General features: G+C 35.1%; 1 protein-coding gene across 4 annotated transcripts in view; it reads right to left on the bottom strand.

The window, feature by feature from the left end:
* The window catches only part of KHDRBS2 (KH RNA binding domain containing, signal transduction associated 2), an 840,272-nt gene that overhangs the window by 234,405 nt on the left and 586,738 nt on the right, over positions 1 to 19,129 (bottom strand). For all 4 annotated transcript variants that reach the window (XR_006352721.1, XM_043962345.1, XM_043962346.1 and 1 more), the window contains exons 5-6: positions 11,083 to 11,210; positions 1,414 to 1,612 (exon numbers count right to left, since the gene is read on the bottom strand). Coding sequence is in view for 3 of the 4 variants with exons in the window: in XM_043962345.1 (XP_043818280.1) it covers positions 1,414 to 1,612; positions 11,083 to 11,210 (327 nt within the window). In the remaining variant the exon portion in view is untranslated. The remainder of the gene's footprint in view (positions 1 to 1,413; positions 1,613 to 11,082; positions 11,211 to 19,129) is intronic.

Raw genomic sequence — 19,129 nt, forward strand, 5'->3', positions numbered from 1 at the left:
AAAATCTAGACAGGATATTAGGTGAGACAGAAGGAGCACAGAGCTTAAAAGAAGTAACAAAAAATTTGTCTGCCTCATTTTCATTCTGCACAACTGCATGGACAAAATGAATTTTGGTTGTAATGTTTTGAGGGAGCATCAGTGAATGAAAAAGTTCTGTTTTTTATTTTTTTTTTAAGCTATTAGAGGAAGTTCTCAGAGAGAACTATTCTTTGTCTTGAAGAATGGTTAGATACTTTATCCAGCTGAAATGAAGAGTCTATGGGAGAATTGGCAGAAAATAAAGGCTATTATTCAGTGTTGAAGCAGTATGAGAGGTGTCTGGAAGACCACTGTTATCTAAGAAATCTTCTCAAAGTATGGACTCAAAACATCTTTTGTGTTTCTTTCAAACGCTCTCACACAACATCTAATACAAATACCTCCTTCAAATGATTTAGAGTTAATGGAATGTGTATTTCCTATCATTTGGATCTTTGGGAAATTTTTGCTTTCTGGAAAGTAATAGAAACTCAAGAGGTTTCTCACTATAAAATCACCTATAGCATTATTTACATATAAACTAACCCTTTCATCAAGAAGAATAGTAAATAAAGCTCTTTCTGCTTTATGAATAAGTAGGTACAAAACTATTAAGGACATTTAAAAGGAAAAACAGCCGTGTAATTAATGAACATATTAATATGTTTGTACACCATTTCTGCCAGATGCTAGAGTCTTGTTTCTTATGTATTCCTGAGATAAACAGAGACGGACGGAGAGAGAGACAGAGAGAGACAGACAGAGACAGAGACAGAGACAGACAGAGAAACAGAGATAGAGACAGATAGACAGAGATACAGAGAAGAGAAGAAAGGAGAAGAGAAAAGAAGGCTTTGCATTTAGTCTTTGCATCATTCTTCCCACTTTTTTTAAATCATAAAAGTATTTTATTTTTTTCCAGTTACATATTAAGATAGTTTTCAAAATTTGTTTTCATAAGACTTTTAGTTCCAAATTTTTCTCCCTCCCTCCTTTCTCTCCACACCCAAGACAGAAAGCAATCTGATATAGGTTATATGTGTACAATCACATTAAACATATCATTCTTCCCACTTTGAAACATGTAAGCTACATAATGTAAATCTTGGTATGCCATCTAGTTGTTAATATTAAACTAAGTTTACCTAAAATAGGTGTAAACATTGATACTTACAAAAATAAAGCTCATTTTAAAATGTTCTTATCATATAAATCACTACCTTTTGGACTCTACTGCATCAAATATACTTCTACAAACCCTGAACAATGTAAATCATGTTCAATTACAGGCATTAATTGATCTATTCTTAACTCTAATGCTTTTGAGGTCCTAGTTATTTCATGATTGTTCAAGCAATCGACAACAATGACCAATGCCTTAACTGTACTTACATATTCTTCATAGGCCTCATGGGCTGGAGGAGGGGGTGGCCGGTATCCTGGAACAGATGGAGCACCCCTTGCTCTAGGTGTAGGAACCCCTCTTGCTACTGGGGGTACTGGAAGAGCACCACGTGTCACAGTAGTTCCCCTAGGTGCTGGAACACCTCGTCCAGGTGGTGGGGGAGGAGGAATTGCTCCTCCACGGCCCCTAGAAGAAAAAAAAAACATATATTAATGATACATTAAGGAAGAGTGAACAAAGACTAAAAGCTATCAAATATAATGTCTAGGATTATAAGATCACTGGGCTAGAGCTAGAAAATGCCTATGAATCTATTCTAAACAAATAGTTTTTCAAATAAAGAAACTAAAAGCATTACTGATGAAGTGATTTTGTCAAAATCATACATGTCTTAAATAGCAGAGGTGAGATTAGAACTCAGGCACTGTACCTCTGAGTTCAGTTTTTTCTTTTCTTCTCCCGTCCTCCTCATTCTCCTTCACCCTCCTTCCTCTACTCTTCCTCCTGTCCCTCTTCTCTTTCTTCTTCCCCTCTCCCTTTCTCCCCTCCTCCTTCTTTTTCCTCCTCTTCGTCAGATTGAATCTGCCCTAACTACTACTTACTTACTACCCACACCAGAAAGTACAGAGGCCACTCACGATGCCAGTCTTACTGTTGATCAGCATGGATGATTGTATCTGTTCTTTTTGTCATGTGGCCTATAGTGAACCATCTAACACCTATACCCTTAGATAGCTTGACGACCCAGGATCTTTAGGGGCTTATCATATTAATGTTGGATTTAGAGCAAAAACTCAATTAGCTTAGCATGTTGCATTTGAGAACTTCTGAGTTCAAGTAGTTCACCAGCCTCAGCCTCCTGAATAGCAAGAGTTACAGTCCTATGTCACAACACTAGCTTTTTTTTTTCTTTTTTAACACTAGCTCTTTCTAATGCACTCACCGTAACATTAAGTGACTGAAACAGACATGGAATTCCATTCATGTAACATGGAAAATCAAGGTACAGAATTATAATACTGTGTTGATTCAAAACTAACATCTATACCTGACAGGCCTGGATAAAGTGTGTTTATCTATATCTATATATCTATATATCTCTATCTCTATCTCTATCTACATCTACATCTACATCCATATCCATATCCATATCCATATCCATATCCATATCCATATCCATATCCATATCCATATCCATATCCATATCCATATCCATATCCATATCCATATCTGTCTCTATATCTACATTGATATCAAAATGTATAGATTTATAGTTATAGATATACACATATGTATATGTGCATATGTGTATATGTGTCATGTGTGTATATATGTGTATAGACATATCTATATCTATATCTATATATTGATATTGATATTGATGAGAGTTTTGAATTTGTAGTCAGTAATACTGGGTTTGAATTCCATCTCTGACACTTATCTGTTGTGTAAGTTCGGAAAAATTATGTAACCTCTCTGAGTTTTTGTTTCCTCAACTATAAGCTAGGGATAACAATATTTGTACTATGTACTTCAGAGGGCTATGGTAAGGTAATAATTTCATAAGCTTTAAAATAATATAGGAAAGTGAACTATTTATTAAAATTAGAGTTTCTGTTCAACTATCTATATAATTTGTGATACGTCAAAGTCATATTTCTTTAGTTCTTGTCTTGGAGATGGTTGACAATGCTCTGTAACAAAAACAATACCCTTACCACTCTTTCTGTCTAAACATGAGCTTTTATCAGGAAAAAGGAGCTCTCATTGTAGAAATTCCCTAGTATATAATTTACAATTCAAGAAAATTTCCTTGGATCTGGAAAGTTTAATCAAATTCCTCAGGAATGAACAAATTACTCAGCAATTATAAGTCATGGATAAGACTTGAATTCAAGTTGTTTTTTAGAGTGAGGCTAGTTCTCTATGCACTATACCACAATGCCTTTCACACTTTACTAATGTTAACTTTACTAAAGTTTTGAATGATTGAACAGAATAAAAATTACTCTGTTACATTATATTGCAATATGTTTATTAATTATCTGAATTTAATGTTACTCTCTCCTAGGTGCTTTCTCTGCTGTAAGTCACTATCCAAAGGTATAATCTAAACTGCAGATTATGTTATTGAAAACATAGTTCTGGGGAAACTCATCAGCATACCATTCTAAGAAAATGACTAAATGTTTTTCCTCCCTTAGGAATGAGCACAAAAGCTACGTTCTCTACAAAAACAAGATCAAATGGGATCAGCCAGATTTTATGGTTTCAGAGGCCTCTAGATAGGTTCAGTTTTCTTCTGAAACATGAGAAAGAATTGTATTATCTTTCTTTTCATTATTCCTCAAAGGATGGCCTCCATTTTCTCATCAGTAAAACAATGGAGCTTGACTGAATTATCTATAGGGTCTTTTCAAGCTGTGAAAAGTTTAGTGACTCAGAGAACATCAGAATATTTCATGCTAGAATTCCATGTGTTTGATTCACTTGTCCTACCTTATCTGTCATGCCTTATCTTTCCAACTTCAAACCATAAGTATGCTTTTGAAGTGCTAGCTACTGAGCGAAGTTACAAACCTCTTCACCCAGAAATGGTGCATTTTTCATCTGATGAAAAATCCTCTGAGAAATTTGTCTACAGGTTATTTGAAGAGTTGTCAAATTATAGATTCATCATCTGTATAGTACATATTACCTTAGCATATGCAGCCTACGCTCAATTGTCTCTTTTGAATCATTACTAGAATAATTGATTTTTTATCATAAATACTATCAAAGAAAAATGATTCTAAAATAAATGATCTTCAAGATATAATTCACTACATGTTTATACTAATATTTCAAATTTGACATTTTTACACATTAATTTGCATTCTTGAAGGATATATAGTACTTTCTAATCTCTGTGGGTTTTTTTTCCTTTTCTAATATTTTGCTAGAATTGTAAAACTCATACTTCACTATTTTCTCATTTTCCATAATCAGGCATATTTCATTTTTCTGTTTGTTTTGAAATAGAACATAGTTCTACTTCATTTGATAACTTGTTGATATATAAATAGCATCAATGATGTCAAGTCTACAATGAAAATATTCATTTCCAAAACATATTTGCTGGGAGAAAACACCAGCTGATGAAAGAGAACAGTATTGTACCAGCACCAGAAGAGGTACCTTCCAATACACATGTGGCACACCATACTTCATTTTATGTGATCAGTGGAGTGGACTTCCAGAAAAACTGCTCTTCACATAATGACTGAAAATTAACTTGAAAAATAGACATTAGAGTATTTTAGAGGACCCTGGATCACTCTAAGTTAATTGTGGAAAAATATCAATATGCTGTTTTCCTTTTCTTTATTGAAACTTTCTTCAAAATATTTAATTTCAAGTCCCTTTACTTCTTGGCAGATGCCATACAAATATGTGGCAAACAAGCAAAGAACACTTGCAAATAAATTATTGTTCAGGAAAATATTTTAAAATGAAAGCTCTATGAGATATTGCTTACTAAACTTTAGCATTATGTCTGATTCAGAGAGAAAATAAATTTACTCATTTCAAAGTAATTACACAATTCACTCCAATCTGTAGTTGCTATTTACATTAAAGAGCATCAATAATGTAGCAATATGCATTCATATGCTGATTTAACATTTTCTGTGAGCCAAGAAAGTACACTATTGAAAAAAACCATCAAATTCTTTTTCTAAGCAATAAAGTACAGAAGTAGACTTTCAGGACAAAGATTTTTTTCTCTAGTCATCCCCAATATAAAGCCATCCATTCCAGAAAGGAAACAACAAACCTTTGTGTACTCTCTTCCCTCAAATGCTGGGGTTATGTTGTCTCTCAGAATTTAACATTTATTCACATGACTTCCCATGATTTCCTCATTTTTCAGCTGGCTACACTACTTTGAGATTTCTCTGGCTGATTTCTTCATGCCACAGGAAGCTCAATATTGGAAAAATGTCATCATCCAGTAAGACCTCATCAGCTTTAGAACTCTACCCCTTCATAACCCTCTGCCTCTCTGACTGGAGGGTAGAGTCATGAATTCCAAACTTTCGCCTTTAGAGAGCTGCACTACTTTGGGACTTCTCTGGCTTACTTTCTCACCATGATCCTCACGACCCTCTTCACATTCAGCTTCTTACTACCTTTTGTATTCTTCCATCAGATCATAAAGAACTTTAGGTCAGAAACTGCATACAAGTAGACACTTAGTAAATGTTGGTGTGACTGTATCCACAGTAAAATTACATATGTGTATGTTCCTAAGTTACATCTTCTCTCTGTATTAATTGTTCATATTTTGGGGAGGGGAGGGGAGGGCTGATAACTATTGTTTTTCCATTGCCTTCATTTTTCATTTATTTCACATTCTCTCCCACTCAGGGAACCATCCTACATAACAAAACATATTGAACAAAACATATCAGTCAGGTCGGAGAGATGCTCCACATTTACAATCCACTACCTATTCAAAGAATGAAGGGACTTTTAAATTCTTATAACTCTTTTTAAGCCCAAGCTTATTCATTGAAATATCACAATATTCCATTTCAGCATTTTTTATTATTGTCATTCTTTCATTTTAATCATTATAAGCCTTGTTTATATTATTTTCTTGGTTATACATGCTTCATTTTATATCAGTTCATATGACTTCCCATGTCTCTGTTTTTTTTCATATTAATCATTTCCTATAGTTCTGTGATTTTCCCATTAAACCAATGGACCACAATTTGTTTAGTCTTTTTCTAAACAATGGGCATCTAATTTTTTCCTCCAGAATTGTTCATATTCATGTAATTTTTTTTTTTTTGGTGAGGCAATTGGGGTTAAGTGACTTGCCCAGGGTCACACAGCTAGTAAGTGTTAAGTGTCCGAGGTCAGATTTGAACTCAGGTACTCCTGACTCCAGGGACGGTGCTCTATCCACTGTGCAACCTAGCTGCCCCTTCATGTAATATTTTAAGACTTATACTAAATTTTCCTCACAACATATCCTATGAAATAAGTTACATTTATTTTAATAAACCTATTTTGCAGATAAAGAAAGAAAGTCCCAGACAGGTGAAACGCCATGTCCAAGTCTACAAAATGAATAAGTGGCATAACTTAACCCAGGTTTTCTGATGTTATATCGAATGTTCTTTTCACAATGTTATAGTTGCCACTGACTCATTAATGGATCAGTATTCCTGCACAGTGAGGAGAGAAAAAAACAAACAGCTGTTGTGTTTCATTTTTTGCATTTTTTCTTTATTCAGATGTAATATAGAAATAAAATCCTGAATTTTCAGGAAAACTTTGCTTTGGTTAACCCTAAATTGCCACAGCTCTATGAAGTCAATGTTTGCCCTCATATTTCCTCATACTTTAAGGATGTTTAAATTAGAAACAGACTATTATAAGGAAATGTTACAGACTGTTATGAGTTAAGTAAAAATATCTTGGAAAAAACTGAAATATTAGGTTGAGCCCGAATATTATATAAGCATATTTTGAGGGGAAATGTTTCCACATGATATAGAAAGTAATTTGTCATATCTGCATCTTTATGGATTTCAAGGCCATCTGCTGGAAGAGTGTAGGAAATAACTGAATTGCATTTTTCTGAAAATGTTGTCTATGAAGAGATATATTTATTATTCTGGTTCTCTGAATACCAGTGATTTCTTTTGAAAAATCTTCAAAAAATCATAAAGCCAAAAACTATACTTGACACCAAGATACTCCATTATCCAATAATAGTTGGTTGTTGTCCTTCATGCTCAAGGACCAAAATGACATCACTATGTAGAGGTGAAGGTACAATGTGTTTGACTGTAACTGATCAGACCAATATGAGGTCAGAAAGCTCTACCACAGGTTAGGCATAAGTAGTCCATATGGATTGGAGTGGAATAGAGATGTCTCTACATTTGTGCATCCTATGTTTCTTTCGAGCTCCTGCAATTCTTCCTTGCTCAGAGAGCACAAAGCTTTCTTTGATGTGGCCCTGCCATGCTGGATGGTCCTGTGCCAGCATTTCCCATGGCTCACAATCAATTCAAAAGCTCTTCAGAGAGACCTTAAGAGTGTCCTTGTATCTCTTCTTCTGACTTCCATATGAGTGTTTGCCTTGTGTGAGTTCTCTGTAAAATAGTCTTTTAGGCAAACATAAATTTGGTGTTCAGGCTATGTGACCAGCCCATTACAACTGGATTCTCTTTAGAAGAGTTTGAATGCTTGACAATTCAGCTTAAGAAAGGACTTCGATGTTCAGTACCTCATCTATGGAGTTTTGAGGGTTTTTGTTTGTAAACAAACACATTTTGTTTTTGTTTTTTTGTTTTGTTTTTAGTTTGGTTTTTGCATTTAGGTATATGAAATACAGTGTTGGTGAGAGAAGGTCATGAGATATACAAGTCTTCAGTAGTAGGTAATCATGGTTGTTGCTGTTTATGACTTCATTCTTCCAAAGAACTCTTATGTTGGAGAGTCCGTATCTACTCTGATGCTAAAGTCAACCAGAATTATGAGCTTGTCTTCTTTTGCACATTGATGATGAGGATGTCCAGTTATTCATATTTTTTTTCTTAGACGTCATCAAGTGGTAATTGCACTATCATGAGTCTATCATTCACTTTTTCTGGGAGGCACATAAGCTTGTTGATTGGATTAAGGTTTTTTGTTTGTTTGCATGCAAATGAGGATCAAATGACTTGCTCAGGGTCACACAGCTAGTAAGTGTTAAGTGTCTGAGGTCGGATTTGAACTCAGGTCCTCCTGAATCCAGGGGCAGTGCTTTATCCACTGTGCCACCTAGCTGCCCCTGAGTGGAATTATTTTTGCAAAAGATTTTGTTCATTTTTATGTGTTTCAACTGCAAGAGATGACCCCAGCCTGCTTCAGTAAGCAGGCAAGGGTTACATTAAGTGAAGCAGAAAATTTTTAGGCCATCTTTTCTTGCACCTTTCTCATGCTAGGAAGTGAGCAGTACAGTCCTTTAAAAAGGCTGCTCAGAAATCCAGGGAGTTACTGAATCTCACTGCTGCTTCTCTCCAATGAGAAGACAACCCTGTGGCTTGGGCTTCCTGTGTTCAGGGTAATGACTACAGATCCCTGCTTCTTTGTTACTTGCCCACAATCATAGGACTTTGAGGTAGATAAAACATTGTAAAATCGTATTGATGATGTCCATTGACTCATGCATAAATTGGATTCAAGTGATGCTGAGATGTGTGAAATTGTGAGTTTCACTCCCTCTTCTTGAGTCATTGGAGTCCAGAGTCATTTGGAGTCCAGTGGCAAGAAAAACGTCAAGACTACTGACAATAGCCCAGGATGCAATGCATGTCATTGGCATCTTCAATGTCCCATCAAGCTCCAAGTACTCACAATGACTGTTTTAGCTGCCTTCATGGCCATTGGAACAAACTGTACTCATCCACCCATTCCACCAGGGACGTCTTCCCATGCCTGGGGTAGACACCTCTCAATTCACAAACAGGTTTGATGTTCCTTGGTTTCCCTCAACCTGATGTAGCCCATCTACTGAAATGTTTTATTGGGCTGTGGCCACTGAGCATGCTCTAGCTTCTTGGTGTCAAAGGGGAGAGTTGGGTGGCAAGGTGGAAGGCAGTCATGAAAAGGGCTTGGCAGTCCTCACACCAGAGCTACTAGTCTTCCCTGAACACCCTTATATCTCCCCACCCCCAAGCATAGCAGTATAATATCAATATTATATTTATCAATAGTATTAGATTGCTGATAATTTTATAATGTGAAATGGATCTTAATTTCTAAGAGGTTTCATCAAAAATATATGAAATATGTCTATCTTTCTGACACTACTTCTATCAATATAATTTTTAAGTCTGTACTGATTCAGGAAATTTCAGATACAAGTAAATTCAATGTTCTTCCCGCTACCACATCTTTACTGTCAGGCACTCCTGGCCCAATAAGGCCTGGCATAGTAATAGTTTTTCCCTCATGTTTCCAGTGATGTTAGCTGGATACCTGGTGCAGCGGATAGAGTACTGGCCCTTGACTCAGGGAAAACTTAATTTGAATCTGGTCTCAGATACTTATTATCTGTGTGACCTACACAAGTAACTTAGCTTTTGTTTATTTCAGTTTTTTCAATTGTGAAATGGAGATCATATATAAGAACATCCATAACACAGGATTGTTTTGAGGATCAAATGAGATATTTACAAAACTTGGTATAGTGTCTGGCATATGTTGAATGTTGAGCTATTTTTTCAGTCTAGTGTGACTCTTTAGGATCCCCTTTGGTGTTTTCTTGGCAGTGTGGAGTGGTTTGCCATTTTCTTCTCCATATCGTTTTACAGATGAGGAACTGAGTCAAACAGTGTTAAGTGACTTGCCAAGGTCTCATAGCTAAAGAAAGCCCCATTCGAACTCAAGAAGAGAAGTCTTCCTGATCCTAGGCTTAGCTCTCTATCCACTGTACCACCTAGCTAACCAAATGCAAGGTCCTTGAGGGCAGGGTCTGTTTCCTTTTTGTCTTTGAACCCCTAATGCTTATTGAAGTTCCAGGTACATAGTAGATGCTTAAAAGTCCAATAGCAGAATTGACGCATATAGTTTGGGGACATACATAGCATGCCAGAGTAAAATGTAAGTTCATAGAGGCCTGTTTTTACATACCCAGAACCTAGCCCAGTACCTGGCTCATTTGTTAGTTCAGTCATTTTTCAGTCATGTCTGACTCTTCATAACTCCATTTTGGGTTTTCTTGGTAAAGATACTGGAGTGGTTTCCCATTTCACTTTCCAGCTAATTTTCCATATGAAGAAACGGGTTAAATGACTTGCCCAGGGTCACACAACTAGTGTGTCTGATACAAGATTTGAACTCTTGATATAGTCTTCTTGATTCTAAAACCAATGCTTTATCCACTGCATCACCTAGCTGCCCTTTTCTTGTCATATAGTATGCACTTAATAAATATTTTTCTCCCTCTTCCACATAGATGGAATACCGTCTGCCAGGTACAAGGAGTATTCTTAATCTATAACTTACGAATATTTTTTCTGGCTGTCATTGGAAAGCCTGAACCTGACACAGATTGGAATATCTCTGCATGTAGAGATGGGAGGTGGGGGACTGAATTTGTGATTTCACTGATACAGGGAAACCTAGGTCAGGAAACTCCCTCTCCTTAGGCAGGTTGCTACCTTCTCTGCAACGTAAACCATTGAACGTGCACTTTACATTCTTAGAGATTTGACGAAAATCACAATCAGTATGTGTCAGTCTTTTTTTTCTCCCCCTCAGGTCAATGGAGGTTAAGTGACTTGCCCAAGGTCACATAGTTAGTAAGTGTCGAGTGTCTGAGGCCAGATTTGAACTCAGGTTCTCCTGAATCTAGGGCTGGTGCTTTATCTACTGTGCCACCTAACCGTTCTCATGTCAGTCTTTTTTTTTTTTTTTTTTTTTTTTGCGGGGCAATGGGGGTTAAGTGACTTGCCCGGGTTCACACAGCTAGTAAGTGTCAAGTGTCTGAGGCCAGATTTGAACTCAGGTACTCCTGAATCCAGGACCGGTGCTTTATCCACTGTGTCACCTAGCTGCCCTCCCATGTCAGTCTTTAAATTAATTTTTGGTTGCAGAATGAACAAATGTACCTTGAAGGAGCTGTGGGAGGGACTCGGATTCCTCTTCCTCTAATGCCTCTTCCACGACTTGTGTCCTCTGAGCCATTCAAATAAGATAACTCACGTAATTGTTCCTGGCGAATTTCATCATTGTAATCCTGAAAGAAACAAAACCAAAAATAATAATATTTGATGTGAAGGTCTTAGAGTTGTAAAATATAAACCACAATAGAAATTTTGTATATTTCCTAAACATTTTTTGTTCAAAATTTCTATAACATCTTATAATAATAATAATTCTGTGGGGTGTGGTATAGTGGACAGAGCCACATGGGCTAATGCAATTAAGTTCTCTGGCCTGCAGGTTCTGAATCTGATTTGGACTAGATAATGTATAAGTTCCTTTCCAGATATCTTCATATTGTAAGGGCTAAAGTTCTAGCTATGCTGTCTAAAATATATAATGAGTGGTCACCAATAAATTATAAGCTTTAGGAAGAATTAGACTTTTAAGCATTTATTAAGGAGAATAAGAATTTGGTAAAGAGAGAGAGAAAGGACTAGATTCATCTATCTATTAAAGGGAGAGCACATTTCTAGTTCCCTTCTCCACCAGAGTCCTCAGGAAAGAGTGTGAGTCAGAGCACCAGCCTCCCCCTTCTTCCTCCCACAAGCCAACGTCACTTCCTGACGCCTAAGAAAAGCCGCATGGTCCTGCCCTCAGAGGCCCTCTCCTCATGTTGGAGCTTTCCTACAGTAAGTCTCCAGCAGGTGGCATCATTCCAATCATTACAATATAAATCATAGCAATTATTATCTTCATTTTTACAGATTAGGAAACTGTGACTCAGGGAGGTTATTTATCCATAGTCACATAGCTAGCAAGCAAAGATAAGCACTTATATTAGAAAGTGCACTGAAGGGATTTTATTTTTTTTAATTAATGAAAACATTTATTGAATTATAAAGGATTTTTTTATCCATCAATCAAACTAAAGTAACTAATAGAAAATAACTATACTTAAATTAACAAATAAACTGTATTTAACAATATAAACTTTAAAAATGAGATGCAAAATACCAATTTTTTTTATAAATGAAAAAATTGAAAAAATAGGAAACATTATGGCATGCCATAGTACAGCACTTAATAAGAAACTGGTAGAAGCATTTTTTTTTTACTTGCCAGCTACTTTAATACTGCCTAAGTAGTAAAAGTGATGCCAAAGGGAAAACACAAGAAATACTTTCAAAAGAAAACAAAACAAAACAGCAAGCATTTCAAATAAATAAAGATTTATTAAGCACTGACTGTGTGTTAGACATTGTTTTACAAGTTATAATGTAATTTATTTATTTTTTTTGCATGCTCTGAATTTTGGTGCCCTAGTATAAAGCACTTATTGTCCTTTCTTAGTTATAGCTCTGATCACCATTAGCTAAAGAAGATTTAAGAAACAGGAGAAATTATTAGTGCTTCATAATAGAAATAGGATTATTCACCATCTATTTAGTGTGCTTGTCTTGGTTTTTAAGAAATTTGTAAACTAGCATAATCAAGAGATACATTTATACAGTGTTTGAGTTACCTTTATTCATCATCAAAAACAAGTAAGCAATAAATATAAAAACCCTGCTTAGAAAGTATCACTGTTATTCTTGATAACTATAGATTTATCATTTTGTCAATATCAAAGAATGTAACTTTTTTCTTTAAAATATTCATTTTTATTTCAGAATATTTTAGAGACTAAATGATGTAGTATAATATTAGATTTGAGGACTCAAAGGCCTAAGTTCAAATCTTGCCTCAGATAGTTACTGGTTACATGACTCTAAAGTAACTTTACCTTAATTTCCTCATCTGTGCAATGAGGGTATTTAACCTACTAGCTTCTAAGATCCCTCTAAATCTATGAATTTTATGTTGGGAAAAGGCACAGTGTGTGTGTGTGTGTGTGTGTATGTGTGTGTGTGTGTGTGTGTGTGTGTGTGTGTGAATGTTGGGACAACTTTAAGTTTGTAATCATTGCCTGTAAGGGAATAGTGTAAGGTATTATGAACACATAGGCACCCATATATCAATATTAATATTTTTCTTTCATCTGCTTGCTAAGGGGTTCAAATTGGGTTTCATCACTTAAAATTTTCTTCCTGTAATAGTTTTTATAAAAATATAGTTTTGCTTCATGGTATTTTTTTTTGAGTTGCAGTAACATTGGTCTTTTGTTTACTTCCTGCAGCACCTGATAATAATGAAAATAGACAATTATACAGTTGGCCGACAGTAGGCCCATACACTAGATAATTAGGATTTCTAACCAAGTCAAATATTATTCACATTTTACTTTTTTAGTTTTCACATTTAAACAGCAATTGAACTAAAGAAAAAGAAAACATTTATATCAATCTGTTAGGAGTAGGAGGTAGGCAGCATTATCACAATGGAGTGATTGAACATAAAAATGAAATTTTAAGCCCACAAACCATCTAAAGTGACTAATTAGAGAAGATGTGTTAGAAATATTTCTTTATCAGAGAATATCAAAGCCCCTTCATTGAGAGAAGCTGATGACTATCCAAGCATATATTAAGAGGAATTCAAATCAGGACCAGGTCTATGATTTATAACCATCCCCTAAAACCATTACTTCTAAGTACATAAACTTTGGGCAGCTAGGTGGCTACAGTAGATAGAATACTGCACCTGGGATCAATAACATGAGTTCAAATACAGTGTCAGACAGGTACTAACAGTGTGACCCTGGGTAAATCATTTAACCTCCTCCTGCCTCAATTTCCTGAAACAATAAAATGGGGCTAATAAAAGCTCCAAACTTCCAGGATTGTTGTGAGGACAGTCAGTTGATAAACATTTATTAAGTGTCTACTATGTGCCAGGCATTGTGCTAAGGGCTGGGGATACAAAAAGAGCCAAAAAAAAGTTCTTGACTTCAAGAAATTTCCAATCTAAAAGAGGTCACAAGCAAACCCATGTGTGTAAACAAATTCTGGGTATAAATGTAAAACTTCTTTGTTACAAACGTGTGCGTGTGTGTGTGTGTGTGTGTGTGTGTGTAATCTAAAAAGGGAAGGAAATAGAATTAATTAATTCTAGAGGCTTCCTACAGAAAGTTTGTATTTTTATTGGAACTTAAAAGGAAGTCAAGGAATGTAGTAGACAGAGATGCAGAGATAAGGAAGGAGAGTATTCCAGGCATGGGAGAAAGTAAGAGAAAATGTCCAGATCCAAAAGATAAGTATTTCTAGTTCACTGAATAATAAGAAGGTCAGTGTCACTGGATCAAAGTGTATGTAGTAAGCAGCAAGGTATAAAAAGACAGGAAATAGAGGAAGAATATATATTATGAAAGGCTTAGAATGTTAGAAGATATTGTACTTGATTCTGGAGGCAATAGGGAGCCACAGGCATTTATTGAGTTAGGGAGGTGACGTGGACAGACATGGACTTTAGAAAAATCATTTTGGTGGCTGTAGATGAATGGGGGTGAATGGAGGGAGGATTGAAGCAGAGAGAGACTTGAGGCAGGCACACCCAACAACAAGCTACTGTAATAGTCTAGGAATAAGGTGATGAGGACTTATTCCAGAATGGTTGAAATGTCAGAGGAGAAAATGGGACATATTCAAGAAATATTGCAAAGGTAAAATTGACAGATCTTAGTAACAGATTGGATGTGGGTATGAAAGATATCAAGGAATAGAGACTGATATTTTGGTTGTGAGCCTGAGGGACTAGGAGGATAGTGTTACCCTCAATATTAATAGGGAAGTAAGTGGGGGAGAGTATAGGAGGAAAGATAATGAGTTTAGTTTTGGACATATAGTGTTTAATATGTCTACTGGTCAAGTTGGGGGAAAGAAGAGAAAGTTACTAGTTAAAGAATGATGGCCTGGGAAAGAATTGAGGAGGTTGAGTAATTGAAGGCCACGATGAAAACAAAGAACACATTTTGCTAAGGGAAATCAGGGGGAGACTTGAAATCCAACAGATTATGGTCAGATAAGTGGATTTGGGAATTCTTGAACATGAAGAATAGTGCATTTGTTGGTGATGGCAATATCAAAGCTATGACTATCTTTGTGCATGGCTGAAGTGGTATGGAGCAGTTGGTCCTGGGAGATGAGTAGGCTGAGGACATGAGTGTTAAGGGTGTTTGAGGGAAAGTCCCCAAGTCTAAGGGCAAAAGTTAAGGAGAGGAAAATTTTAAGTCAGGTATGAAACTCATTGAAGAAGGAGAGTGATGTGGAGGTCTTTAGATGACAGATACCAAGATTTAGACTTTGTAGAAGATATGAACTGCATTAACCACAAAGGAGGAAATGTTACTTAGTAATGGGGCTAGAGGAAGAATCTCAGAGTAACAATGAGGAGCAAGAAGTATGGCCAATCCTTTGCCCTCTGCAGCACCCCCCCCCAAATAAACACACATGTACCCATCAGCTCAACCAGTAAGCTGATGAAAATTAATGAAAATACTAGAAGAAAATGGGAACATTTATAAATTACTTTAGTATAGTGTCTGATGTATATTAGATGTTTAATAAATCCCTGTTTCTTTCCCTCCTTCTAATTGGACTACTAATTATTCTTAAAGCATCCTTTGCTCCTTCTTTTCCCTGTGCCTTTTACTTTCTCAAATCGTGTTCAATGTCCCCCTGAACCCCTCAGTTAGAATCCAAATCATTCTTCAAAACCTGGCTCAAATATTATAGCCCACATGTTGGTTGTGAGGATCAAATGAGTTAATAATTAGAAAGCCCTTTGCAAACATTAGGGCCCTATATAAACATTAGCTACAATTATCATCATCATCATCATTATTTTCATCATTACAAAGACTTCTGTCATTCTCCCATACAGAAGTGATTGTTTCTTCTCCTTAACTTCTATGACAGCTTAATTAGATATTGTACTTTTTGGGAAACAGCATATATTTTTCTTGATTGTATTTTTATTTTACATATGTACTTCATAATTAGTTATGAATATTTCTTTTCCCCTATTACATATTAAGCTTTTGAAAATAGGGGTATGTGTTTCCTTTACCTCTTAATCCATTTCCTGCTATTTAGAAGTCAATGAATTGATGTAATTTTTGCTATGTATTGAAAAACTAATATTCTTTTACTATTTTTGTTCTTTATATATTTAATTATACTGTTTTCTTAATAATGAAACATTCTTGTATCCCAGCTATGAATTAAGGTCTTATGGCACAGTATGACAGTAGATTTAAAGATTGAGGGGCAGCTAGGTGGCGCAGTGGATAGAGTCCTGGATAGATTCCTGGAGTCAGGAATACCTGAGTTCAAATCCGGCCTCACACACTTAACACTTACTAGCTGTGTGACCCTGGGCAAGTCACTTAACCCCAATCGCCTCACTAAAAAAAAAAACAAAAAAAACAAAAACAAAAAAAGATTGAAAGAATCACAGAAGCCATCTACTCTAGCCTCCCTTTTTTACAGATTAAAAAATTGAGGTTGAGAGAGGATAAGTGATTCTCACTGGATCACACACCTTTTAAATGTTAGATTTATAAATGGTGTATGTAAAAATTTATATGTGATGAGTAAATCCAACAACAATTTAAACAATATAAATTTATTAAGCATTTATTGTGTGCCTAGAAGTGAACTAGATACTGGGAAGATACAAAGCTAAGTTCAGAAACAGTTATTACTACCATAGACTTTATAGAATAACAATAATAATATCTGACAAGAGTGGTCATTCATTTCTGTAATATGGATTTTAGATTGTAAATATTTCTTTTAGTTCTGCTTACTTGACTATGTATCAGTTCATATAAATCTTTCTGTGTCTTGAAAAAATTATCTATTTCCTCATTTCTTACAACACAATAGTATTCCATCTCATTCATGTGCCACAGTTCTTATTCAATCATTCCTCAGTTGATAGACATCCTCTTAGCTTCCAGTTTTTTGCCAAAACAAAAGTGCCGCTATAAATTTTCTTGTAAATAAAGGACCTTTTCCATTTTCTTTTATTTCTTTTGAGTACAAACCTAACAGTAGTACAGCTGGACCAATTAGTATGTACCATTTTGTAACTGTTTCTGTATAGCAACAAATTACTTCCCAAAATGTTTGTACCTATTTACATATCTACCAATAATACATTGATGTGCCTGTTTTCTCATAGACCTTCCAACATTTTTTTCCTTTGTTTTTGGTTATCTTTGCCAAATTGAAGGATATGTGTTTGAATTTAATAATTGCTTAATTTGCATTTCTCTAGTTATTTGGAATACACACACAGTACACACACACACACACACACACACACACACACACACACAGGCATAATATATGTGTGAGGGTATTTCTTTATTTATAATGGCTACAGATAGCCTGGGTTTCTTTCCTTCAGAATTGACTATTCGTATCCTTAGAGAGAGATCAATCAATGGAACAGGTTAGATACTGACTACACAGAAGCAAATGAATCTAGTAACCTAGTATTCAGTAGACATAAAGACCCTGGCTACTGGGATAAGGAATCACTATTTGACAAAAACTCCTGGGAAATTGGATAGCAGAATGGAAGATATTAGATTTAAATTAATACCTCACACCTTATAGAAAGGTAAGCTCCAAATAGGCACATGCTCCAGATATAAAAGGTCTCATCATAAACAAAGTAGAGAAAAAGGAGGAAAAATTACCTGATAGATCTATAGATAGGAGGGACTAGGAAAAAATCATGGGAAAAAATGGACAATTTTTAGTACAAAAAATAGAAGTTTTTGAATGAATAAATTAAAGATAAAGCCAAAAGGGGAAACAATAGACCAAAAAAAAAAACTTAGAAAAATTTCCCAGATAAAGTTTTCTTTCCCAAGACATAAGGAACAGATTTAAATTTATGAAAAAAGTATAGTTAATTTATATATAGTTAATTTATTTCCATGATTTGTTCATCCACTCTCCAATCTAGCTTTCACAGTTTGCAAATCCATACTCTGAAACTTATACTGTACATTATTCAGTGGAAGTAACTTAATAACTCTCAACCTCAGTTCCTTAATCTATAAAACGAAAGAGTGGTAGTAAATGGTCTCTGGCTTCTTTCTATCTCTAAACTGATGGTGCTACTGTCCTGTAAAGTTTTGATTCATACCAGGTATGTAAGGATACTTCTGTATTAAGAAAATAGTATAAACAAACATAAACAAACAAAATAGCAAAATATATGATTATTTAAATAGTTATAGAAAGTCTTTTAATAGACTAAAGCACTCATAAAAAATTCTAAAAGCCAGATGTGGGGTGTTCCTTCTGCAATATAATCAAAATCATAAGCAGTATCTATATTAAGAACAAGCATTCTTTTGATAAATATTAGAATTTTTTTCAGTACATAAATGGATAAAACAAGGCTGTCTCTGTCTCTCTCTTTGATATAGTTGTGGAAGTCCCAGAATATACTAGGAAATCCACTATAGAACAAGTGAACAACATTAAGTAGTGAAACATTGACAAAGATGAAACAAAATAATCCTAATTTGTAGAGGACATTACTATCACTTAGAAAATCCCAATGAATTAATAGCTTCATCTAATTGGCAGGATACCAGAATAAATTCACAATAATAATCAGTGTTTATTTATAGAATTAACAACAATAACAACCAAAAAAGGTAATGAAAATAAGATAAATTACATTAAAATATCTATAATATGAATAAAATATTTCTTGTTTATCCATCAAAACACCATAGATTTTCAGGTAGTGTAGGTTATATTCAAACAGCAATATAAGGTTTTTATAAATACTCACAGAAGACACTATTTCCCCCTCTCCACTCCACGGAAGACTTACTAATAGAGACATGGCTGGATACTGCTCTAATATGATGAAAAATGTGATATTATCTGAGTTAATTTAGAGATTTGACATGTTTCAGTCACATTACTAAATGAATACTTTATAGAAATAGGAAAAAGAAAAACAAAATTCAATTGGGGCAATAAAAATTCAAGATAAATTCAAAAGAATTAATAAGAAAAAGTATGAAGGAAATAGGCA

Source organism: Dromiciops gliroides, chromosome 4 (genome assembly GCF_019393635.1).
Source record: "Dromiciops gliroides isolate mDroGli1 chromosome 4, mDroGli1.pri, whole genome shotgun sequence".
Lineage (NCBI taxonomy): Eukaryota > Metazoa > Chordata > Mammalia > Microbiotheria > Microbiotheriidae > Dromiciops > Dromiciops gliroides.